This window comes from Arachis hypogaea, chromosome 16 (genome assembly GCF_003086295.3).
Source record: "Arachis hypogaea cultivar Tifrunner chromosome 16, arahy.Tifrunner.gnm2.J5K5, whole genome shotgun sequence".
Lineage (NCBI taxonomy): Eukaryota > Viridiplantae > Streptophyta > Magnoliopsida > Fabales > Fabaceae > Arachis > Arachis hypogaea.
This window is the reverse complement of record NC_092051.1, coordinates 144,654,764-144,682,499: the sequence shown is the minus strand read 5'-3', so window position 1 is coordinate 144,682,499 and position 27,736 is coordinate 144,654,764. Positions and strand designations below refer to the sequence as shown.

At 29.5% G+C, this 27,736-nt stretch overlaps 3 protein-coding genes across 3 annotated transcripts; 2 read left to right on the top strand and 1 right to left on the bottom strand.

Annotated features, from left to right (window-relative positions):
• Positions 1–684: 684 nt before the first annotated feature.
• On the bottom strand, positions 685–4,038 carry LOC112697504 (inosine-5'-monophosphate dehydrogenase). The gene is made up of 5 exons (XM_025750713.2): positions 3,410–4,038; positions 2,862–3,314; positions 2,185–2,364; positions 1,607–1,864; positions 685–942 (listed from the first exon to the last, which is right to left on the bottom strand). Exons 1-5 carry the CDS (start codon positions 3,956–3,958, stop codon positions 871–873), a joined length of 1,512 nt encoding a protein of 503 aa, XP_025606498.1. The 5' UTR covers positions 3,959–4,038; the 3' UTR covers positions 685–870.
• Positions 4,039–20,619: 16,581 nt separating this feature from the next.
• On the top strand, positions 20,620–20,991 carry LOC112805907 (14 kDa proline-rich protein DC2.15). The gene has a single exon (XM_025848230.1). It carries the CDS (start codon positions 20,620–20,622, stop codon positions 20,989–20,991), a length of 372 nt encoding a protein of 123 aa, XP_025704015.1.
• Positions 20,992–25,914: 4,923 nt separating this feature from the next.
• LOC112697503 (14 kDa proline-rich protein DC2.15) lies at positions 25,915–26,313 on the top strand. The gene has a single exon (XM_072220766.1). It carries the CDS (start codon positions 25,915–25,917, stop codon positions 26,311–26,313), a length of 399 nt encoding a protein of 132 aa, XP_072076867.1.
• Positions 26,314–27,736: the final 1,423 nt, after the last annotated feature.

Genomic DNA, 27,736 nt, shown 5'->3' with positions numbered 1-27,736 from the left:
GCATTAGGTGATCCCTTTGAAGTTGAAATTCCAGTAGTTGCACACGTTAAGTTCAGCCCAGTCTGCGTATATAGGATGAATAATTAGCTAACAAATAAAGATGATACAAAAATTAAAGTGATGGAACGTTAGTTAGTTACGTTTACAGGGTGACGAGGGAAGGATGAAGCATTGTTGGTGGTTTATTAATAGTGTATTACCAGAACTCAAAAGTACTCTTAACTCATTTTTTCCTTTAGATTTTCTCTACATACTCAATTGAACTCATCACTCAACATCACTAATAATGCATAAACTTTAAATGTCTCTTCTACTTAATGAAGTAAACAATCTCAATAGACAATAGTTATATTTTACCATGGTCATTACTCATTTTCCCCGTATTTTCTAATGGCTCAGTGATATTGGTATGTATATTAGACAAGATTGTTTGTATTGTTTAGTAACATTTTTCATGAATATTTTTCTTAAAAAAAAAAAGTCCCGGGCATGTTTCATTGTAAACTCACAGTTGTTTATTGCTTTTGTTTTGTTTTCATATTTTTATCTACTATAATAACATGCAAGTATAAGAAACGCACTACATAATGTTCACTAAGTATTGATTGGCACAAAAAGGATAACCAACTAAAACATCTATTTAAAATACAAGACAACTACGACGGAATCAAAACCTGTAGAAAATTTTAAAAATAACTCGGATTAATCCCATAAAATCATGGTGTGGCCACCATCATCCACAATGTTTCGATTTCTAATAACATCATTGGCAGCAACTTGTGACTGCCCGAGTAACATTTTATGCCCTTTTTTAAACTTACAACAACAATTTCTACCACGGCTTACAACCATTTTTAATGGTTTCATACTTCAAAAGTATTTCTTTTCATAAGAAATCAGACCATGGATTCCACCTTCAACCTGCGCTGCTCCAGTCCGGACCTGAACAGAGCATACCAAATATTAAGAAACAAATTTGAGTAAATCCCTCTTTTAGTCTTAGAAAGTATTTCAGAAAAACACTAGTTCAGAAAAGCTTATAAATTTTATAATACCAATCTGAACGACAATATTAACATAAACCATATTTTATTGTTTGCCTGAGTTAATTCCATGACGACGAGGTTGCAATTGCAGATTTGCAGGCAAATACATCTGATTCCCCTTACACAACTTAGAGTAAAGTGTGTTTTCAGATAGTACTTTTCTCCTCTTATGATTTTCAATTCAAGATGCATGTTCGCACAGAAAACACTAGTATTTTTTGAATCCCAACTTGTATGGGAACAACTCTTCCGAGCAAAAAGAGAACAAAACCTAAAATATGAGGTAAAATAATTTCTTGCTTCTGGAGCACATTTACAAACCACTCACTTCAATCTATAATGTTAGGAAGTTGTACAAATCCAAAAATGCCGTAAATAATCTCAAAACATGCATTAAATGTGTTCTAGGAAAATGCAAAAATTTAACACAAATGTTTTTTACTCCTTTTCCCTTTGTTTGGTTTGAAAACAATAAAAATAATTAAAAATAAAAAAACCCTGTAGAGAACTAGTGTATTTAGTGCAGAAATGATGAAGACAACAAGAAACGATAACCGTACCTCTAGCCTTAACACCTTGGATCTGAGGAGGTCATGAGCAGACTGCAGAGAGTTGGCACCGATATCTTGAAACCCTTGCTTGACAGCTTGCATGGTGTATGGTAGGAACTTCAAAACAGAACCCTTATCTTTAACAGCTCCAACAACCCCCTGAGCAATTTTTAGTTTTGCAGTGTCACCCAAATATCTTTGATCACTTCCTTTAGTCATAGCTTCTAGTGAACCCATTCCTCTATACTTCTTTACTCGTTGACCATTCTGGTGAAGTAAAAATCAATTATGCATATTAACCAAAGGCAAGGAAGAAGAATAGCTCAAAATATTGCAATCTTTTCACTTCAAGTACACCAAGGACTTGAACAAATATTAATCACGAATTACTCCCAAAATTTCTTCCCAGAGTCAACACCAAGTACAAAAATAAATAAATATATAAAAATGTTTTTCCTGAGCATAGAGTTTTGATGCTCTTACAATTTCATCATTTTTCTGAGCAGTAAATTTTCTTTTATCATCACACTGATCCACATTATATCACAGCTATTGTTGCAGAGCTTGACCCAGTTTTTTATCCATACCTGATATTCATAAGCTCCAGGAGCCTCGTTGCTACCAGCTAAGAAGCTTCCCATCATAACTGTAGATGCTCCCAATGACAAAGCCTTGACAATATGCCCAGAGTTTGAGATGCCACCATCGGCAATCACAGGAACACCGCTTTTATAAGCAATAGATCCAACCTTGTAAACTGCAGTTGCCTGAAAAGCATGAAGTCAATATTAATAACTTAGCACCTGCAAGCCAGAACATATAATTGAGAACAGGGTAGAAAGCAGGGCTGAAAATTCCCAAACACTTAAATGCAATATTAACAATCTATACAAAGTCAAAACTACTTAAACTTAGTCATTCCATAAGAAAATCATCACCATCTAAAGCAAATTGTAATCCCAATCACTGAATACTATTCAATAAGTCAACACTGTTCAAACAAAATGCAATTCTAATCATTTAATAAGTTAATACTGTACAATCCTTACAATTGAGTAGCAAGATCTCTTCTGCAATTAAGCTCAACCTAATCACTGAACCAAACCTTCTCAAAACATAACAACTATCAAAATTGATCACAATCTAAACTCATATCTAACAAACAACTCAAAACTCCAGGCCATCAACAAACAACAACACAGGCAGCAAAGATCAAAGATAACACCAAATTGACAAATAAAATAAAACAAAATAACGTTCATACCTGACCACGCCCAACTGCACAAACCTCCTGCGTGGTGCAAATTGAACCAGACCCCATACCAACCCTCAATCCATCAACACCAGCTTGGATCAAATTCTCAGCCTGGTATATAGTGACCACGTTCCCACCAACCACATCCAGTTCCGGGTACACCTTCTTCACATACTTGATCATCTCCAATTGGTAACTAGAATTACCCTGTGAGCTGTCAAGAATCACCACATTCACCCCGGCCTTCACCAAGTGCTCCAACCTCTCCTTGTCTTGCTCCCTCGTCCCTATCGCCGCCCCAACCATCCATTCCCCGTCGGCACCCACCGATCCAGGCCCTGCCAGCTTTGGGTACCCTTTAACCTTCTCAACATCATCCTTGGTAACCACATCAACCATCTCGTTGTCTTTCACCAGCCCAACGAAATTCGCCTTCTTCTCCTCCAAGACCTTGTCAATTTCCTTCAAAAAGTAAGGGAGGCAGAAAAACTAAGACAATGTAAACAAAGACAACACCAAAAGATTTTACTTAATGAGAGCAAAGTATTCGTCCTTGCCTTCAAGTCATGGCTCCAGGGCACCGTAACAGGTGTTGAGGGAGCCATGTAATCGCGGACTTTCAAGCTCTTGTCGCTTTGATTCGTGTAATCCTCTTTTGACACGTAGCCGAGTAGCTTGGACTTAGAGTTGCCGGACTCCGTGACGAGGATGAAGGGAGAATCGGCGAAGTCGTCCAGGGAGTCTATGTAAGCTGAGGGAGGGAGGAAGACCGGGTGGGAGAGGATGGGAACGCGGCGGGACTTGGCGGAGCGGATGACGGCGGCCTGGGTGGCGGGGGAGATGTTGGAGTGGATAATGGCGATGGCCCCGAGAGAGGCCATGGCAGCGCCCATGGCGGACTCGGAAACGGTGTCCATCGGAGAAGCAACGAATGGGACGGAGAGAGGGACGTTGCGGGAGATGCGGGAGGAGAGATCGACGGCCTCCGCCGGGAAGTCGATGTAATGAGGGAGGAAGATGACGTCGTCGTAGGTGTAGGAGAAGCCCTGGTTGAATAGCTTCTCCGCCGTGAAACCGTCTTCGATCGGCGGCGGAGTGAAGTCCATGGCGCCGGCGGCGATGGTGATGGTAGTTGTGGTTGCAGGGAGGGTTTAGTTAGGGTTTTGTGAGATAGCTACTAAATATTAAATATTAATATTTAAAAAATATATAATTAAATCTAAATTAGCTAAACAGTTTAATTAAACTTCTTTTAAAAAATAGTTTAAATAATAAATATTTATATTAAAAATAGTTTATAAATAAATTTATTTTAAAAGTATTTATTTTAAAAAAAAGGTATTACAAGAAAATTTATTTTTTTAATTTTTTTATAAACACTTAAATAACTTGTTAAAAAGCTATAATTTAGTTATGAAAATTACACTAAATATTAATATTATTATTTTTTATAAATCAAAAGTTTAAAAAAGTTACTTTAAAATTTTTCAAACAAATCCTTCAATGGATATGCTTTAATTTAAGTTGTTTCGTTTTATGAGTAAGGGTGAAAATAGGCCAGATTTTGCTCTTAACAGATCTGGTCTGTCGTGTAGTTAATTAGCTTAATCTTAACCTATAAACATTTTATAAAGTATTAGATCTGACCTGTTATTCAGTTTGACCTGGCCTGAAACCTGTTAAAAGGCCTGATATTTTATTTTTTACAAAAATAAAAATATTATTTAAAAAAATTATTTTTAATAAAAATATTTAAATATAATATGTCATATTTAATATTTATAAAAAAATTTAATCTTTTAAAGTATTTAAAATATAAAAAAAAATATTTATAATAGAATATAATAAATTTAAAATATCTCATAATTTTGTTAATAATAAAAAATTATTTATATATTTAATTATGTTTTAACAAGTCCAGGCAGGCCTGACAGGTCAATAAGACTAATTAGTGAGCCTAAATCTGGCCTATTAACATATTAAGGTTTTTAGAAGAGGTTAAATCTGAGCTTGTGCCTCTTTTATAAGAGGCCAGATCAGGCCAAACACAATTCAAGCTGCAGGTCCTGGCAGACTGTCTAAACAAGCTAGCTCAACCTGGCCTGCAGCCTGCTATAGGCTTTTCCTAAAGTGCTAAGCTTGGCCTGTTATTCAGCCTGCCTGGCCTGAAGCCTGTTAAAAGGCTTAATAATTTTTTTTTACAAAAATAAAAATATTATTTAAAAAAATTTATTTTTTAATAAACATATTTATATTTAATATGTCATATTTAATATTTATAAAAAATTTAAATTTTGAAGTATTTAAAATATATAAAATTGTTTATAATTAAATATAATAAATTTAAAATATCTCATAATTTTGTTAATAATAAAAAATTATTTATATATGTAATTATGTATTAACAGGTCCAGACAGGTCTAACAGGTCAATAAAACTAATTAGTGAGCCTGAATTTGGCCTATTAACATAATAAGGCTTTTATAAAAGTTTGAATCTATGCCTATTTTATAACAGATTAGACTAAATATAGACCTCTGACAGACCACCTGATTTTTTTCCACCCTTATTTATGAATGAACATTAAGTAAGAAAATGAGCAAAGTTACGAGAACCAAATTGTTCGAGAACCAATAAAATAATTAATTAATTAGTTTAATAATTTGACCAAAATTCAACCGACATTCAATCAGTTTAATTAGAACACAATAAATAAAGACATCTCAATGCCTGTTCCAAATAAAACACAATAATTTATATACAGATGTAAGGAAATGCATTGATGCTACAAAGATATCCCATATAAACCTTTAAGAATTATAAAAAAAATTTCTTAAACCAAATACAAATAGATCTTGAGAATGATATCTTACAACTTCTAGCAGAAAACACATATTTAAACAAAATATATTGACTAAACTTTCAGTATAAGAAATAAATTATTATAAAATACAGGATAATTTTTTTTATATTTTTTTTTCTCAATCCTTCAAATTATATATCATATATTTCCAATTTTTTATTACTCTACGGATCACAATCTCTTTATCTCCGTGTCGTCAACAGAAACCTAAAAATTCAACCCACTAAAAAGATAAAAAAACAAAATTAAAAGAACTCTATTTATAAATATATTGTATACTGTATACAACAAAAAATGAATAACAAAAAAATAAAAAATTAAGTTGTTAGAATTGGCTTTAAAAAATAGAGGCAAGAACAAAAAATTACAATAAAACCTACACGTAACAAATAATTAAATTAAAATCAACAAGAACAAAAACAATGAAATTAAACAATTAGAGCCGTGAGCCTATAATCCTAACAAAAATCAGCAAATAACAAATAATCAGATTAAGAACAAAAACAATGAAATTAAACTATCAAAGCTATCAGCAAATAATCCTAACAAAAATTAGCAAGTAACAAATAATTAGATTAAAAATAGAATTATGACAACAAATTATAAAAAATAAATAGAATTAAAAAAAATCAAAACCCTAAAACTTGAAAATTTTTACAATAGAATTTAAAAAGCAGAATTATAACAATAAATTATGACAAATAAAAAGAATTTAAAAATAGAATTAAGAAAAAATAAAAAATCTTAAGGTAACGTTTGGAAGAGAGACAGAGACTGAGAGACAGAAACTAAAATAAGTTTCAGTATTGTGTTTGGTGTAAAATGGGAGACAGAGACTGAAATAACAATGAAGCACTAATTTAATTTGCACAAAGGGTAAAGTTAGAATTAATTAATTGAATTAGGGGTATTTTAGGTATAAAATGTTATTAAATTTTCATACTCTATCCCAAAAAATTTCAGTCTCCTGTGTCTCCAGGTATTGAAATAATGAAATTTTAGGAACATAAACTGAAATTTTAGTACTAGTCTCTGGGTCAATAAACATGATACTGAGTCTCAATCTCCCAATCTCCATCCCAATACCTCAAAACAAACATTACCTAAAAGACTGAAAGATGCAACGACAGACGCGGAGAGACTGGGCGGTGGCGGAGAGGCTAGACGTTGCATGACTGGATAGCCGATGAACTGCGATAGAGCACGAGACGCTGAAAACAACAAAACACAAAGGTGCTGATAAGTGAGAACAGATGGAGGCTGATGAACTACGACGGAGCACACACAGCTATTGGACGGTGTGAGGCTTCGACGGACGACAGCAAAGAGGACCGGGACTGAGAAAAGAGAACGGAGTCTGAGACTGCGTGAGTGAGAGAGGAGTTTGTGGCTTTCTGTGTTTCTGCGACATGAGGGAGAGAGAGTAGTGTATCTCTATAAACTATTAGGGTTGGATTAGGTTGAGTGGAGTAAGATTAACTTATATGTATTTTCCGGTTCGGATCGGTTTGGTTCAAGTTTTAGTGTTAGAATCGAAAATCGAACCAAACCGAATAAAAATAGCAAAATTTTCTTTTTTCGGTTTTTGATTTATTCGATTATCGATTTATTTGGTTTGATTAATTGGTTTTGTTTATATCGAATCGGTTTTGAACACTCCTACTGTCCACCAAAAAGGGAGCATAGGAGTTTGAAGTTCGTCGCATGATACGGCAAACTTGTTCCCGCAAAAGAAAAAAAAGTTAGATTCCATAAATTAAAGTTTAAATAATTTTTTTGGGAAATAATTTTTTATTTTATAATAAAAAAATTCTAAAAGAACATAATAGTTAGTAGACAAAAAATTAACTGAAAATATTTATCATATTTTATATATCATGATATCATTACTTATGTAAAATCCGGTCAAACCATAGATAATTAAGCAATTAATTAAATATGAAAAAAGAGTGAGAAAATATAGCAATCGAAATTCGACAATTCCGATATGATATTTGGACTCAATGAATTTTTCTGAGTCGAAAAACATAGGTTAGCGTAAAAATGTGAAGTGACATTTTAGCCGGCAGTACCGGCTTGAGTCCGTCCGGTACTGCGTCTGAGAAAATTATTTATGAGTAAAGAAGGTAAAAAGTTAAAATTTAATTTGGGAAAAGTAAGAGTAAATAAAAGTGAATTAAAACACTAATTTTAAAGATTTTGGCTCAAAGTTGGGCCAACAGGCTAAACCGATTGGACCGGATCCAAATTGGGCCCAAGCCCAACCTACAAGCCCTAATTAATTAGTTTCAACTTATTTTAACGAGAGAGAGAGAGAGAGAGAGAGAGAGAGAGAGAGAGAGAGAGAGAGAGAGAGAGAGAGAGAGAGAGAGAGAGAGGAGATTTGGGGTTTCACTATTCACCCCAAATCTTGTTCTGCCCATAACTTTTGGTCTGGAGCTCCGATTAACGAGTTGTTTGCGACCACGCGTCGTTTGGACGAGCTCTTCAATTTTATCTAGGTATTGTAGTGAATGTTTCTAAGCTCTCTTTCCAGTTTTGTTTTCCTCCTTTTATTTTGAATTTGGTTTAGGTTTTGAGGAAATCTTGTGATTTTTTAGTTGTTTAGGAGTGTTCTAGTATGAGCCATTGATGTGTTTTATCAATAAATTTCATGGGTTAAGGTAAGGAATCTTCAAACCCTTGTGATTTATCAATTTTGTGAACCTTAAATTAATATATATGTGAAATTGGTTATGTTAGTGTTGTTGGGTGAATTTGGAGCACTTGAAACAAGGTGTTGGTGGCTAAAAGCTTATTGGTGTTGATCGGGAGTCTTGGAAGCTTGAGTTGTGATGTGTTGGGTGCGAACTGTCGTCATTATGGTGCGGTTTAAGTTTCATTTAAGTACCGTGTAGTATAATTTGTATTCCTAAGTTAGATGCCCCTAGAAATAAGATTGAATGGTATATTTGAATGTGTTGATATGTGTAGTGGATGTATGGATGAGATTGATATTAGTATGGAGGGAATTGATATGGTGTTTATAGAATTGATGTTGGTATAGATGATAATGATTGTGCATTTATGGGTAATATATATATATATATATATATTGAATTGATAAATTTTGGGCCGAAAGCCATGAATTTGGTTGAAGGCCGTGAATTTGGACAGGAGGTCGGAAAAAGGTAAGAAAGGTGAAAGTGATGCTTGTATTGTGATGATAATTGGGGGTATTGTGGGGGGTATGAGTATGAATTGGTTGAATGAGTAAGAATTGATATATGAACAAATGTTGTTATATTAATTATTGATGAGTATTGGCTTGAAGCATATTAAATTGAGAACTTTGAATGAGTTGAGGAATTGAGGATTGAATAGTTCAAATGGTTGGATAATTAATTATGGTATCAGAGCAGTTCATCCTCGTGAGCTTGAAGGAGGGACTATTTATGCTTAAATGCATACTCTGAGTCTGTGCCTGTGCTAGTTAGGGTATCTAACCGATATGTCTAGTATGAAGTTCATGAGTGTACCTTTGATAATTTGAAGTACTTAACTTGAGATATTGAGGTTGATCACCTCGATATCGCTTGTTTGGTGTGGACAAGACCCGAATAACGTCTCATGGACATGAGCGAGGTACTTGAGGAGGAATTCTCTAGAACAAACCAATGAGGGAACGCCGAGATGGGAATCTTGGCAGTAGTATATGTGAGATTGGTGTGTTAATTTTAGGTTGTTGAGTGAAATACTTAGAAGCGGATAGTTGATCGGATGATTTGTTTAATTAGCCTTGAATTGGTTGGAATCCGATGATTTAGAGTAGAGGGGGCTTGTAATTAGCATTGGTATAGTTTGGATTTGAATTGGAATGAAATTTCGTGAAATTGAGTACTTGTATAGGAATTGGGGAATGATTAATTGCTAGGCAATTGATATTATAGGTTTTGAACGATTAGGTAATGTGAGTTTGGAGATCAAGAATTTTTAAGAGATTGTGATTGAGTCTTACTATGAGCGTAAGCATTATTTCGGTCAGGTTGAGAAAGCTTAAAAGTGGGCTTAAGTTTTGTGATTCAATAGGAGAATATGACATGAATGCATGATTGGATTCTTGGTGGTTAATAATCAGAGAGTGACGCAGCAGAAATTTGCGGAAGCAGTAACATAGGATAGTTACGAATAGGAGCTGTAAAAGTTGACTATAATATCTTAAGTTTGAATAATCGAAGGGTTTAGTGGGTTAATGCAAGTAATGATTCCCAAATAATTGAATTTGATTAAGTTCATGATCTTGTACATGAGGATGAAGGACGTGATTTGGTATTTAAAATGATATTGGAGAAAGGTAGAATGAATGGTATGAAGGATATTGGGTTAGAATTAGAATCTCCTATAATAGTTGCCAAGTTATGGATTATTGAGAACTTAGAATGGATACAAGGAGGTAAGAAGTTTAAGATGCTTTGTAAATTTATGTTATAGTGCATTGTATTTATTTGACACTTTTACTGTACTGGGAACCTATGGGTCGAGGGTTCTCATTCCGTATATATTCTTTGTTTTTCAGATATAGGTCCTGATGCTCAACAATAAGTTGAATTCGTCTGGACGGCGGCAAAGTTTATTGATTATATTTTGTACTTTTAGAATATCTCCATTTTATTTTGAAAACCTTCAATAAGAAGTATGTAAATGTTTAATTTGTAACTTGTCTATAGAGGCGATGATGTATCTTTGGGAGAGATAGAAAATACTGTTGTCAATCTAGTATTAAATTTCTGTACCCTAGTCAGCCTTATTTTATTCTTATCGTTTTCTTGAACGCATTTTACCTTTCGTCTGTTATCTATATACGTGAGTATTTTTCGTCCGCAATTTTATCTTGTTCATTTTCAAACTTTTTGTTTACTATATCTTTTATTTAAACACACACATATACTTATTATTATTCCATCTTAAATTGTACCACTATAATATCTTTAACTTATGACTCGTATAAAAATCTGTATATTAAGGTGTTATAATTTATATATGTATAAGTAGTTAAAGTTATGAGATGATAAAATTTATTTTTTTAATACTTAAATGTAAATAACAATAGTATACTTAAATATCAACAAAAATAAACAAAAAATTTTAATAAAAAACAACACAGAATAAAAAAATATTATTTTTGGTAACAAATTTGATCAACATATAATATATCTATTCAGATTTACATATATAATAGTATATCAATAACCTACCAAATCAGTTTAGAATTAGAATAATAAAGATAAAATCTAACATAAAATATAACAATGAACATTAAAAAGTATATATTTTTTTAATTTAAACTCAAATCTAATAGTAAATAGAATAGAATTAAAAAAAATAAAAAATAAGAGAACAATTTGGAGCATTGAAAAAGTAAAAATGGTTATTAGTAATATTATTCTATAAATATTACTTAAAACTTAAAAGTGTCCTAAAAATACTTATTAACTAATTTAAAACTTTTAATTTTTTACAATATTTATAAATGTCAAAATCTTATTTTTTTTTTTATCATTTTTAAAGTCTAATCATTGATGAATCTTAGGTTTATCTTTAGTGATGTAATTACAAGGATTCTATCAATTAAATCAGTCTAAACCCTGCAGTAAAAAATCATAGCTAACAACGCTGCAGAATCTATTCCCAATGATTCCTATTCTAAGATATTTAACATAGCAGACCCATGAAACTCAAAGAAAATCACAATCTCTCCCACTAGTGGTGCAGAATTTTTGAGCCACAGAATCTAATCACAAACCCTTCTTCTTCATATTGAAATCACATACACTGCACCTTTTGCTCTGATTCCAATCTTACCACAATCTTAAAGTGGTGTTTGATACAGACATATGAACACGTAAAAGGCAAGGGACAGATGTATTAAATTGCGACGGACCAAAAATACGAGTTTGGACTTTATATTCACAAGTGGGAATCAAAATTTTGGCTGCATTTGATTTATGAGCAAACATGTCGTTCCATACGCGTGAATGGTGGATCCCCCTTCTCATTTCATGAAATCACCCAAACATTTCCATTTTTTCTTCTACAAAGTTATAACTTAAAGTTGGTTTATTAGCTATTGTAAACTGTTAAATGAAACTCAAATTTACAGTAAATTAATTTTTAATTTGTTAGACTAAAAGATATCATAAAAAAAATTATAAAGAGTCTTAATATTGGGAAAATGTTTATTGTATATTTGTATAAATATTATAATGCTTATTGCTTAGGTTCAGTTTGGATAAATAGTTTAATTAAACTCCGTTAAAAAAAATAATTTAAATAATAAATAATTATAAATAAGTTATTTTGTGTTTAAATTTTTAATTTTAAAATTATTTATTTTAAAAAAAATGTGATAAAAAATAGTAGTAGTACGAGAGAAGTTATTTTTTTAATTTCTCTATAAACTCCTAAATAGCTTTTTAAAAAATAGCAATTTGACTTTAAAAATTACACCAGACATTAATACTACTACTTTTTATGATTCAAAAGTTTAAAAAAGTTACTTTTGTAACTTCCCAAATGGAGCCTTAGTCTTATTTACGAATAGGAGTTCATGTTTATTTTTTCATAATCCATAAAACTCGGACACTTTGTTAAATTGATGTGTATGTGTGTTGTATATATTTTGGACACGATATGATCAACACTCGTCTGACACGCGTGTCTGTTGTGTCCAATCGTGTCTTAATAAAAAAAATTATTTTCGGACACACTTGGATATCCCTAAATACCATCACATGTCAGTGTATCAATTTTTATTTTTAACAGATATTCTTGAAATAAATTTTGATATAGTATATATTATTATTTATTAAAACAAAAAATATTTTAATATTTAATATAATTAAAATAAGACATTAAAAATAATTAAAAAATTAATTTATATTTTATATCAATAAAATATTAAAATATTATTATAATTTTTATCTAAAAAATACTTTATATTTTATATATATGCATATCTCCGTATCTTATAAGAGTTTAAAATTTGCATGTCGACATGTCTTGTATCATGTCGTGTCCCATATCGATGCATGATAGCTCATAACCTAACCACGTTTGTCGAGAATTAATGGGAATAATCGCAAATAAAATTGTTGCTAGAACAATTTCTTCGGCGCTTTTATGCATAAAATATAAAAATATTTTATACATTCACCTTGTCAACTAGTAAGATCTATTATTACTTGTTGAATATCTTTATCTAATTTGTCTTTTAATTTCTTCGTTTTTAAATAAGGGTCAGAGAGATAGTAACTATGCAGTGATCAAATTAGTCTCTTAATCAAGTTAGTCTATTAATTTTAAGGAATAAGTATTATTTTGGTCTCTAATATTGAGTAAATCAAAATTATCTTTATTGTAATTTTTTATTTAGAATCATCTTTAACATTTTTTTTATATTAAAATCGTTCTTTTATTTTTTTTAGACAAAAATATTCTCCACTCCTACCGATATTTTTACCTCCATAAGCACCATCACAAGTACCAACACCAACACTAACACCAACACCACCAAGAATAACAATATCACAAGCACAAAACAGAAACAGATGCAGAAACAGAAATTCAACAAATCAACACAAATTCAACAAATTCAATAACTAAATCAACACAAGTAGAAACGGAAAACAGAAAAATCCACACAAACAAAAGCAAATGCAGAAGGCGAAGCAGGACTACCGACAGCTCGTGGACGACGGACCGACGACGGTTCGATAGATCGGCGGTGGCAGGAGCATGCATGAACAGCAGCGACGTACTCCACGGCTGGATAGATCGGCAACTCGGGCTTCCCTTCCTGGCGACGCACTCCACGGCGGCGATGATGCAGGTGTCGGATGGTGGCGGCGGCTATGGGAGCGGCCTCCTCCCCTCCACCGGTGCTCCCTCTCTCTTTCTCAGATCTCCTCTCTCGCTGCTTGTGCTTGGTGGCGAAAGACCCAAAGGTGGCGGCGATGGCAAGAAGCGACGGCGGAGACCCGCGGTGAAAGCGACGGCCTCCTCCCCTCCCTCCCTTGCGTTTCCTTCCCCACCCCACCCCTGAAACAAAAACGCGTTTCCTTTCCTCTCCCTCCCCTCAAAACGCGTTCTGTTTTTTATTTTTTAAAATTTTATATTTTTTATTAATATAAAGGTAGTTTAGGAATAGAATTAAAAATTTTATTAAAAATGACGATTTTAATAAAAAAAAATGTTAAGGATGATTTTAAATAAAAAATTACGATGGGGACGGTTTTGATTCTGACCCTCAATGTTAGGAACCAAAACAATACTTATCCTTAATTTTAAATGTCAATCTAGTTACTTACATAATTTTTATATTTTTTTATATTAATAATAAACATTTTAGTTGAAAAGTACAAAAAATTTATTTAAATAACAATTTTTTTAATAATAACACAAATTTTTTTTTTAATTTGTGACATTTGTTGTTAAAAAAATTGAGCACTTGTTTTTAGTAGAGTCCTCCATTAATGAGAAAATTTGAAAGCAGCGGATATAAGAAAAAAGAGAAGAGAAGAAGGGAGAAGAAAAAAGTTGCATGTTTTGGGAGTTGTATAAGATGAAAACTCAGGTGCAATTAATTTCACATGAATTTAATAACTAAGTGTTGTTAGATAAAAATTTAGTTAAATTAGTCAACGTATCTCAATTATTAATTTTACATGAAGTTGACTATACATGAGTTTTTATCCGTATATAATAATGTGAAATGGAGCACCTGGGTGGGATTAATGGCAAAATCATGGCATGAAAAAAGAAGAAGGATTATTTGTGCACCTAATACTGCTGGGTAACAAATTGATCGATTAGACTGCGAAATAAGAGAGCAAACATCGATTTTGATTGAGGTTGATTTTTGTTCCAAGAATCATAGTATGATTCCAAATAATTTATTCGTATATATATGATTTTGTCCATGCATCTTATCTATTCATTGTTATAAAAGATAGATAAAACACAAATAACACATACAAATAAATAAACAAGATACATATGTTAAAAGTTAATAGCACAAATTTACAAAAAAAAATCACATAAAATAATTACAACTCAAAATTAAAAACCATGACCCAGACATTATTTTTTCATTTTTAACAATTAACGTGCATTTATATCTTTGCATGTCCGTAGCCACCGTATATAGCTCACCGACACTGGAAATTGTTAAAGACGTGTGTGATGCTCAAATAATGTTTTTTTTTTTAAATAAACTTTTTAATGTCAATCACTAATCAATCATTCATGCATATAAGAGTGTAGCCCATAGTATTGGACATGAAACAAGACAAACCATATACCCCCATTTTTTCTTGTGCAATTGTCTTTTGAGTAAACTAATAAAAATATTTTCGAAAGAATTAAATGCCGACAAAAGTGTTTAAAAAACCAAAATTATAAAATATTTTTAAAATATTTAAAAATATGATAAAATAATTATATATATATTCTTAAAAAATATTTTAGAAATTGAATTTAATGTTATTTTTCGTAGACATACTATTTATTAAAAAATTAAAATCTTTTTATTTTTAAAATTTTATACACTAAGTAAATTTTATGTATGGTAAAAAATATTTAAAAAAAAAGAAAAACGTGTCTAGAGATAAAATTTTGCTTATGTTTTTCATGTATTTTGTAAATAATTATTTAAATATCTTTATAAAAATTCAAATAAAATACATAAATCGTTTATCAAATATAATTTTTTTTATAATTTATAAAAATGTTTTTTTTTCACGTTTTTAAATCTTTTGGTAGAGACATTTCTCTTTTTATTTTGATTTTTTAAGGATAATTTTGTCAATACGTAAATCTTTATTTCAAGATATTTTTAATAGTTTATTCAATTATTTTTAAAATTTAATTTTAATATCCTGTCAATATAAAATTATTTTATAAGTGCATTCAATCACATAACGCTATATTAGCAAGAATAACTAACTTTTATACTGATCTCGTAAATAATTATCTACAAATTAAAAAGGGTTATAATTACATGGCGTTCGTATATCAAAATTAAATCTTATTCTTTAAGCTGGACGCCTGGACATACACCACTGATTATAAAATGTAATAATTAAAAATATTCCGAATGCAACTTGTCTTTTAACTTGTTCCTTATTTTTCTTTGTTATTCTAACTATTTGTATGTCTTTCGTTCCAGTACCTCTTTTGTTCATCTTCTGAAAGCAATATCTTATCGTCAACCATGTATACTAATCTGGTCTTCAGTCTTCATCAAGTCATTTCAAGCTGTTCCTTAGAATAAAAGGGTGTTAATTTAAATTCTTGTACCACTTTAAACGAGAGAATAATCCATGTTTTGAAATTTTATAGATATGGTTTTATTCATAGAAAGACATCTACTATTATAAAGGGATTGGACTGTCTTCAAATTGGTCACAATTTTGTGACATATTTACCCCCATAATGTTACAATTAAATTGAAAAAGCAAAACCAATCTGTATTTTCAGCAGTTTTTTTTATTATTCTGAAAAGAGTTTCAATCTTTGTCTTAAAAAAAAAAATCCAAAAATTCTCTTTTAATTTAAATTTAGTAAACTAAAATTATTTTTACAGGATTGCTCTATGAATAGAATATATTAGCAACCAAATAAATCATCACTAAGTATTTGTATATATTTATACATGTTGTTTTATATATAATTTTTTGACAAAATAATGATCAACTATTAATATACTCAAACCTTTTGTTAAAAAAAATATTTTTTGACAGTATCATGTATAATTAAAGTTTTTATGAATATAAAAAAGTCATCAGTTACCACTATATTTTTATACTTGAAGCCATATTCTGATGATAAATATAATTAATTTATTTCAATTATATTATTTAAAATAAAATATTATTATATTATTTATAAAATTTAATTATAAATATAAATATGTAGTTATTTTATATTTAACTATTTATCTTTAATTATATTATACCTAATTGATATGTTTAGTGTGTGCATGAAGTATGATTGTATTTATAATTACTACAAAAAGGTACTTTTGGCTTTAGCATATACATTCTAATTGCACATGTTAAAGAAACATATATAAAATGTGATATCTTATCATTCAAAATTATGTATATGCATGTGATTGCTTGAATTGATGAGAAAGACTAAACAAAGAAATTCAATAATGACATATATGAGCTTGCTCAATCTTTCAATTATTTTTCTCTTTGAATTTGACGTTTGTATATCTTTAATTTCTAGGTAAGAGTCTAAGATTCTCTTCTGCGCCCGAGCAAAGAACTTAGCTTTCTTGTGAACTCAATATATATAGTACTTGAATCTCTCAACCCTAGAGGAGTTCCTTATCACATGCATGTATGTGAATGTGACCACACTATACATGGTAATTTCTATTGTATTTTCAACTTTTAAAGAATTTCCATACTTTAATTTAATTTAATTATAAGAATCAATAATAATTTGTACCATTCTATATATTTCGTTTTATAATAAAATGGGTTAATATTATTAAATATATAATTATTGGTTAATTCTATATAGGGTTGGAAGTGAGTCAAGGCAGTTCATGAGTCAGCTCGAGTTTGACTCGTTAATAGCTTGATAAACTAAACTCGTGAGATGGTGAGTCAAACTTGAATCTGAAATTGAGCTCATAAATTAAATGAGTTGAGCTTGAATTTAGATAAGCTCAACTCATTAACTCGTGAGCTGGCTCGATTATATATATATATATATATATATATATATATATATATATATATATATATATGTATATATTAATACACATATCCTATATGTATTTAATCTATACTTTTAATATTATATATATACATATGAAATAGTAATATATAATTATATATATTAATGATCTTAATTATTTAAAATTTTATATATATTTTTATATATAATTTTGATGTAGGATATAAATAAAAAATTTATAATTTATTGATAGATAAATAATATATAAAATTAATCTTTTAAATAATTTTAAAATATATAAGTTATAATTTATTAATATAGAATTATAGATTATTATTTGAGCCAGCTCGTGAACTTTCAGTAAGTCGAGAATAAGCTTAAGAAATAGGTTCGATTGTTAATGAGTCGAGCTATGAACCAAGCTCAATTTCTATAGCCGAATTTGAGCTTGGTCTAGCTCGACTCAACTCAACTCAGCTTACTTTCGACTCTAATTCTATATATTTCAAATTGAATATTTTATCTATCATTTATGTTGACGTATAGTAGAATTTTAAAATTATAATAAATACCAATTATTATTAGAATAAATATCTATAAATGTTGGAATTTTTCAGAATTTTTCTTTGGTGCACAAAAATAATATGATTCTAATTCATGAAGATTTAGAATTGAGGATACTGCTGCAGCCTGCAAGATTGAGCTAGCATGGCCACCGGTTATGAGAAAATCTAAAAGCTTTTAATTTCATGCACATGGCATTATGGAAATGGCCACTCCTGTGGTTGGACCTACCATGATTTACCAATAACCACCAACTCACTAAGAGTCACGGGCATCAAAATAATATAAATACTTCACTTGGCAACTTGACAATTTGACATATAATATAAAAAATAATTTTTGGTCATTAATTAGTATATGCCTTTGTGCTGTTGAGTTGGAAGTGCTAATGATTGATGTGCCTTGTATGAAGAACAAAAATTCTTGTGAACATATGATGAATAAAAGAACTCTTTAATTTACATCCATAGTAATGTTGATATATATACCATCAAATTTGGAACACAATTAGTGGAATAGACTAAAGAATAGGATTTTTTGTCGACTCACATGTTTTTCTATTTTGTCTAACAATTAGATAAATTTGGATAGAGTGTGAGACCACATTGTACTTGACACTCTTAATAAATAATATGTTTTTTCTCTTAATATCACATATGCTCACCTACAACAATTTCGATAAATAGCGGCGGTCAAACTAAATGTTGAAAGATAAGCCGCGGATAAACGGTTAGCGGCGGTTTTAGCTAACTGCTGAAATAATCATTATTAAATGTCTATCAATTTTGCAGCGGTTTGTAACCGTCGCATATATATAGCGCTAATAATTATATATATCATATCAACACATTTGATTGCCACACAATTTTTTGTGTATACTTTATATCTAATCATAGTTATTATAGGTACCTTATATATTGGGTAAAATCTACAATTAAATCAAATGGCGGACCAAATTACACAATTACCAAATTGAAAAATATTACAAAGATCTCCTAAAAGCACATTCTTATGTAATTCGAATCAGTCTCATTCGAATTAGACAAACCAACACTAATTCGAATTAGTAGTAATGCTTGTAATCGAATTTGTCCAATTTGAATTATACTTGCATGTAGTTTTAGGGTAGTTCGAATCATGGTGATTCGAATTATGCACGTTAGGACGTCCCTAGTAATTCGAATGGGTCAGCTTCGAATTAATTTTTTTTACCATAGTAGATCGAATTAATTTACATCTATTTATATATGATCCAAGCATATATAAAGAGTATAATAAAGACTACATTTAATAATATTCATAATGAATTCAATAAAGAGTACATTCAATCATAAATAAAAAAATAATAACTATAAATATTTTTTTATAAATTATTAAAAATCAAATATTTTCTAAAAATATTTATTAATGTTTAGAATTTAATCTTTAATATTTAAAATTAGTGAAATATTTGCCAAAAAGTGTTATGAGTTTAAGTAATAATGATTTAAACATATGTAGTTTAAGATAGTAGTGTTTACTTAACTAGATTATATCGAGATGGTTATTACTAAAGAAAATATTGCAATATGTGATAATACGCATTTTGTGGCGGTTTAAACAAAATCACGTAAAATGTAAAACAATAACTCACCCGATGGTACATATAGCGGCGGTTTTTGAAAAGACACCGCTAAATGCAAGCCTAATTGAAATATAACGGCCGTCAAATATAGTTATGATTGCAACTTCAACTAATAACCGCCACTATATGTTGAAATTGTTGTAGTGACTGTGTTAGATGATAATAATGATGACCACGACGAGTTTATTAATTAGCAAAATCCTACATCATTACAATATAATAATCAAGCGCACAAAGTTGTTAATTAGTTTATTATTGCTGGTACGAAGAAATAGAAAATGCAGCCTTCGGAACAAAAAGAGAATGATGTTAGGAATTTAGGATAACGCTATTTAATTTATTGCACTGTTATCTTTATATAAAATACACCTATTTCATGGACAATATATATATATATTACGATAATTTTAGAGTATATAAAAATTAATTTTTTTATTTAGTATTTAAGTAATTCACGATTTTCATACAAATGCGCGTATGTTTATCTACATAATTGATTATCTTGTAATAAAAATAAAATAAGTAATTTAAACCCTTAAATCTTGTATATATGTATGTCTAGTTGAAAATTAATCAAGAGTATACTTATCGGCTAAATAAAGTAAGTAAATTTTTGAAATATTAATTAAAAATTTAGACCAAAGTTGAAGAAGAATGAAACCCAAATAAAAGAAAAATATCTAATGCCCACTAGTATAACTTAGTGAATTAGCATCCACAAAAGATAAAAAAAATAAAAAAATAAAATAAAATAGTAATAACTTTGTCTCTATATTGATGAATTCAGAAGCATACAAAAAAAATCCAACTGGAAAAACATCACCACTCACACTCAATCATATTTCCATGTGACGATGATACATTCTCATACACAATTCTTTTGCCTTTATAAATTGGTATGTAGTACCACCAATACATTATTCAACTTCATATACACCACACTTAAATTATACATATTTTTCTAAGTATTTTCTTTTGCTATAACCATGGCTTTGAACACTACCAAGCTTTTTGCCACAATTCTTGTTGTGTCACTCCTTTCAACACCTTTATTAACCAATGCATGTGGATCATGCAAGGCACCAACTCCGCCACCACCAAAAGCAAAATGCCCCAAAGACACATTGAAATTAGGTGTTTGTGCTGATGTCTTAGGACTTGTTAACGTTATTGTTGGTTCCCCAGCTTCAAGCAAGTGTTGTGCATTGCTTCAAGGCTTGGTTGATTTGGAAGCAGCACTTTGTTTGTGCACCGCTATTAAGGCCAATGTTCTTGGCATCAACTTAGATATCCCTCTCACTCTCAGCTTGCTCCTCAGTGCTTGTCAAAAATCACTTCCTTCTGGCTTCCAATGTTGAGATACGAGTTGAAAACTCACATGCATTTATCTTCGTGCGAAACTGTTAGTTGAGAACTGCATGTGAATGTTCATTGAGATAGTACAATATTATAATTTGAGTAATTATTTTAATTCCTATGCACTTTGTTTTGTTGAACTTTTTTATATTGTCGTTTAATTAGGTGGTGCTATCATATAAATGAAACTAGGTTTTCTTTTAATGACAAATATTCATTTTCTTTGACCGGTCTTGAATTTTTGGTTTGATTAGTGCATGTACATCCACTATCTCCATAAAAAAGAATTCGTTATTTTTATTTATATGATGGCACCCTATTAAGTAGCAATATAAAAAATTTCACATTGATAAATGTATAGAAGTTAAATCTTGTTAGTTTCTCAATTAATTTTTCTTTTAAATTGTAGTGCTTGTTTTTGTTTATGTTTGGATAATGTGTGGAAAATCCATGTACCGTTCTTGACATGTTTTCTTAATTATTGTAATAATCAAGCAAGCATGTTTGCTACTTTGCTTCAGTTAACAACCTTAGTTTTTTTTTTTCTATTTTCTCTGATAAAATCAGGGAAATTTTATTTTATATTATGATTGTGTATCATACTTAATTTGTGAAATGTATGGAATTTATTCGTACTTGTTTTTGTCTAGAGAGAAAGAGAAGAAGCATTGATTATTTAGTACATGGATTATTAAATTTGTTGTATTATTATGTTTATATTAAATTTTACAAGATTCCAAGTCAGTCTTAAAATTGTGAGCAGAACTCTGTTGTTGTATTCTTTCAACGAAGTGTACGTCCATGTTTATTTACTTCCAAATATAGACACAGAATCAGAAAAGAAATCTTTCTAATAATTTAGTGATATTTATTTTTTTAAATAAATAAATAAATAATTTTTTTCTCAAAAAGTTTAATTCATTCCCCTAAAAATATAAAAATACTTTTCAAGGATTGCATTCTTGTATATATTTCTTGTTGACACCTCCAATATCATCACCAGTCAATTTGGAGAATGTGTATGTCCAAATTAAAATATAAACAATTGTATTTTAACTTTTATTGAAATGATTATCTATTAATATATATATATACACAGTTTACATTTAAAAATAAGTATCACTCGTTTGTAATTAGTATTTCATTACGTCATTTACTTATGTAGGTAGGAGTTATTGATTCCAATAATAGATGAAATTTAGAATACATTTTAAAATTATTCTGCACGTAGAAACGTTTTTTTATACAAGTCATTTATATTTATCTGCTTTTATATTTTTTTTATATTTTTTTTTATTTTTTTTCTCGTTATTGTAGTCATCAACACCACCTCTTCCTATTCCTCCTCTTCTTCTTTCTCTTTTTTTTATTAAAATTTATTCTCCTCTTTTCTTTTACTCTTTTCCTTCATTATCAGTTATTTCGTTGTTGAATATAATAAATAATTCAGGTTCAGATTGTCAATTGAATCAAAACGAAATTGATTATTATTTTGAATCCAATCAAGTAGTTAAGGTGTGGTTCAATTTAGAAAAAAAAATATAGCATTGAGGAAACATTTTTCTACAGCAAATTTGGGTGTAACATGAAAATATTTGGATGTATTTTAAGAATTTTTGGGTATATTTTTATTCTGATAAATTTTGCGTATTTCAAAACTCTTCCTCTTCCTCATTCTCATCTTCTACTGTCTCTTCTTTTTTTTTTTTATCATCATCATCTTCTTCTTCTTTTTTTTTATTCATTTTTTTTTACCTTCTCAAGTTTCTTCTTGTTTTACTCTCTTAACAAGAATAAAAACAAAAAAAATCAAACAACGAAGAAGAAGAAACACATAATGCTGCAAAATTACTTGAAAGATGATGAATTTACATTCATTTAAGTAAAAGAAAGAAAGAAATAAGAAAAAAAAGAAGAAGAATAAAACGCAACATAAGAGAAAATATTTTTCTATATTTACAGTAAATTTGGGTATAACACAAAGATACTTGGGTATATTTTAAGAATTTTTGGGTATATTTTTATTCTGATAAATTCTGCATAATTTAAAAATCTTCCTCTTTCACCTCTTCATCTTTTACTGCTTCTTCTTCCTCATATTCTTATTTCGTTTTCTTATAATTCTTCTTGGGAGAAAAAATCAAATAAAGAAGAAAAAAATACATAATATTGCAAAATCAATAGAAAGAGGAGGAGGAAAAAATGCAACAACAATAACAGTAATAAAAAAATAACGATGAAGATGAAACACGCTAAGAAAAAGGAGGAGAAACGCAAAGAAGAATGAGAAGAAGAAGAAGGAAGAGGAGGAGGAGAAGGAGGAACGTGAAGAAGAAGAAGTGTCTTCTATAATGGTGAGTGAGAACGCGCTTTGGAAACAGTTGAGTGATGCGTTTGTTATCACGCTCCAGTGGGTGAATGTAGCTTTTGTTAAACTTAGCCCAACTTGTAAGATTTTTAAGCCAAAAAGAATTGTATATATAGCATAACTCATCTAATTTAGTTACAGATATATCTCTTAAAAATTTAGATTTTTTTATTAAAAATAAATGTTAAATTGAAGTTTTATAGGTGATAAATCATTTTTATATATATAACTTAGTATTAATTTAAAATATATTAATACATTATATATATCGAAACATAATAATTACTTTTAAAATATATATAAAAAAACTATTTGATCGGGTTTTTAATTATGCCAATTATTTATATCGAAATTTAGCACAAATATTCTATATGTGATACCAGACATATATATGCATTATCTTGCTCCTCTTCAATATAGATATACCTATGTATATCATTTAAAATTCTCGTATTAATTACATTCTGAAAATATTTTTCCAAATCTAAATATGAGAAAAAAGAATGGACTACTTTCTGGCTTTATTTTTATTACTTACTATCTTCTCTTCACAATGCATAAAAGTCAAAACTGTCCCTTTCATGGCTACACAAGAAAACAAAGAACATTTTTGTGTTACAAAATGGAGCTTCAAACTACTCCACAAATGTTTTTTTACCGTTGTACTAGCGAAAACGACCACCATTTTTAAATACATTGGTAATATCTACCAAATTTAAAAAATAAAAATATGGATAAAAGTATAAGAATGTTTTTGGATAACAAACCTTTTTAGTCGATATTCGGATATAGACTCATTTAAGTTCACTATTCTTAAATTTATTTAATATATTGTTTATTTTAACACCAAATCTATCTTAATTTCGACCGTTACATTGAGTTCATTATCTATTTAAACATCTGGTTACTTCTTAATTTGCAGAACTCTAAGAGTGTAAGCCAACATTATTAATTTTAGAATAAAGTAGCAGTTTGATCTGAAAAAAATATAAGTGATATATATGTTTATTGTTATTACCAAATTTTAGTTCGATTTCTAACATTAAAATTTGACACGTATAGTTAATAGAATAAGTGATATAAATGTTACAACATTATTAGTTAAGTCATCTATTCTTCTGTATGTTTGAAAAATATAATCAAAACCTATTTATAACATTTTTTCTGGATTTGCTTCTTTTAAAAATTTTCAAATCCTAACAATCAATCATGAACGTTCTATAAAAAAAAGTTTTTACAATGGTAATAGTTGGTGGGTGGATTTTATTTCTAAACTGAAATAAAATATTACAGTTCTTTAATATGTGAATTGTTTGTGTCAAATTTAATAATAGACTTACTTATGTTGAACCCATTTAAAAATTTATTGAGATTGAAATAAAATATTTGAAACTTTTTGAAATTGAAATATAATGTTTAAAAGATTAGAGACTAAATTAAGATTTAGTCCAAACGATCAAAATAATATTTTATTCTAATTTTTAAAATGTGATATTAATTTAATCTTAAAAACACATGCATATGACATTTTATGAATAGTAATTAAAAAATTATGTTATTAATCTAATTTAAAGAAACATATAATATCAATTCATTAGTTTATTTTATTTTAAATAGTAAAATACATTTAACATTGATCATATATATGATAGATATTTGTAAAAATCATCTAATTGTATCTTTTCTTTTTGCTAACTTCTTTAATATATCACATGTTATATTATTCTAGAGGATGCCACAAAAAATTGCATCACCCCAAAAAATATAACATTTGGTACGATAGATCAATAATTAATTTACCACAAATTTAAGTTCTATTTAAAGATTTGTTATTGACTAATAAATTGTATTGCATGCATCAGATAGGATTCAAATTCTAAACACTTATTTAAATAGATTATTAAATTAAAAAATTAACTTAGGTTAGTCGAGTGGTTAGTTCACTCATTCGATTAAACAAGTATTGAAAATTTGAATCCCATTTTATACATCCAACCTATTAGTGCAGTGACTAATTATAGAACTTATGTTCACGATAAATTAATTATTAACCGGTCAAGAATTAGTTAAAAATTTGAAATTCTGCTGGCTCTTTGAGTTTTTCTCTTTTATAATAAGTTATACTTATATAGGCTAAATAAATTAAACAAAACTCAGTCAGTAATTTTGTAATACTAAAAACTTAGACCAAAGTCGTTGAAGAAGAGTGAAAATCAAATCAAAGAAAAATATCTAAAGGCCACTAGTATAACTTAGTGAATTAGCATCCACAGAAGATTTAAAACAAAAAAAATAATAATAAATAAATAAATAAGCAATAGCTCTCACTCCATTGATCAATTCAGAAGCATACAAAAGAAATCCAGCTGGAAAAACAACACCAATCACTCAATCAGATTTCCATGTGATGATGCATCCTCACAAAATTTTCTTTTGCTTTTATAAATTGGTAGTATGTACCACCCTATTTATCAACTTCATAACACACTAATTTGTTATTACATCATACCTTTTTTAATATATTTTCCTAATAAGCATTTTCTTTTTGCTATAAGCCATGGCTTTCAACACCATCAGCAAGCTTTCTGCCACAATTCTTGTGCTGTCTCTCCTTTCAACACCTTTGTTGACCAATGCATGTGGATCATGCACGCCACCACCAAAACCATGCCCAACTCCGGCACCACCACCACCACCAAAAGAGAAATGCCCCAAAGACACATTGAAACTAGGGGTTTGTGCTGATGTCTTAGGACTTGGTAACGTTGTTGTTGGTTCTCCAGTTTCAAGCAAATGTTGTGCATTACTTGATGGCTTGGTTGATTTGGAAGCAGCACTTTGTTTGTGCACTGCTATTAAGGCCAATGTTCTTGGCAACAACCTAGATGTCCCTGTTGCTCTAAGCTGGATCCTTAGTGCCTGTCAAAAATCAATTCCTCCTGGCTTCCAATGTTAACATAAAATGTTATAATTCAAGTAAGGAGAAACTCGTACGCAGTTGTCTTCATGTAAAGTTGATCGTAGAGAACTGTTAGATAATAATTTAGTCAAATCTGTCAAATTATCTAATGATTCTTGATTCTCAATTTCACATGAAATTAACTGCACATACGTTCAAGTATAATTAGTCAAATTTCTATGCACTTTATTTTGTCGAGCTTTGTTATATTGTCGTTTAATAAGGTGTTGTCATATAAATAAAACTAGATTTTCTTTTAACATTGACACATGGTCGGTTATTATAATAGCAAATATTTATTTTCTTTGACCAATCATAAAATTTTTCGTTAGAAGAGTACATCCATTGACTAAAAAAGAATTCATTATTTTTATTTATATGACGACACCTGATTAAATAGCAAAATATAAAAGTTTGACACTATTATATGTATAGAAATTAAACCTTTTTCAAGTTTATTGTTAGTTCATCCATTTTATTTAATTGTTAATGTTTTTTGTCCATTACAGTGCTTGTTTTGCTTGTGTTTGGATAATGTATGTGTAGGGAATGCATGTATGGCGAGTGACATGTTTCCTTAATTATTGTAAATTTGTAATAATTAGGCAAGCCTGTTTGCCTCAGTTAGCAACCTTAATTGTTGTTTTTCTCTATTTTTCCTAATAAAACTAGGAAATTTTGTTGTAAAAGATGATTGTACTGTATCATAATTTAATTTGTGAAATGCATGGAATGTATTGTACTTTTTCCGTCTAAAGAGAGAACAAGTAGTGATTTAGTAAATGCATGATGATTAAATTTCTTATACATGAAGTGTAAGTAAGTGCATATTATGTACTTTGTGCAAGCTAATGTAGCTCAGTATTTATAGTACTCATAAGATCCACAATTCCTTACTTAAAATTCTGCAGCTAGAGGTAATTTTAGAGGCAATTTTTCTGGACGAGCAGGAAAAATGGTTGAAAGGTAAAATCTGTATAAGTGGTTATACGAAGAAGAAGATTTGAAGAGGAGAGAGGTTGAAAATAGAGAAATTTGATAAAGTTTGATCTGAAATGTGATATTGCATTGTGTAAAATTGAAAATCGAAACGTACAATGAACTAGTGCTTTTGCTTGTATAACTGTAGCAATGTGTGGATCTAGAAGTCTATGGAAACTTAATACCCAACTAACATGCAGCTAACCCCACTTGTTTTTAGAAGTTTAACTCTAACAGATTTTTAACTAACTGGTTCACTAACTCCCTAACTGACTAAACAAAACGCATAGCACTAACTATCTTACTAACTCAACACTCTTATCATGGACATCAAAATCAATTATTAATATATTTGTGTATAAATATATATATTGTTTAATTTATTTTTAATATATATTTATATTTCAATATATTTATCTTATATTAATAGCTAATTTTA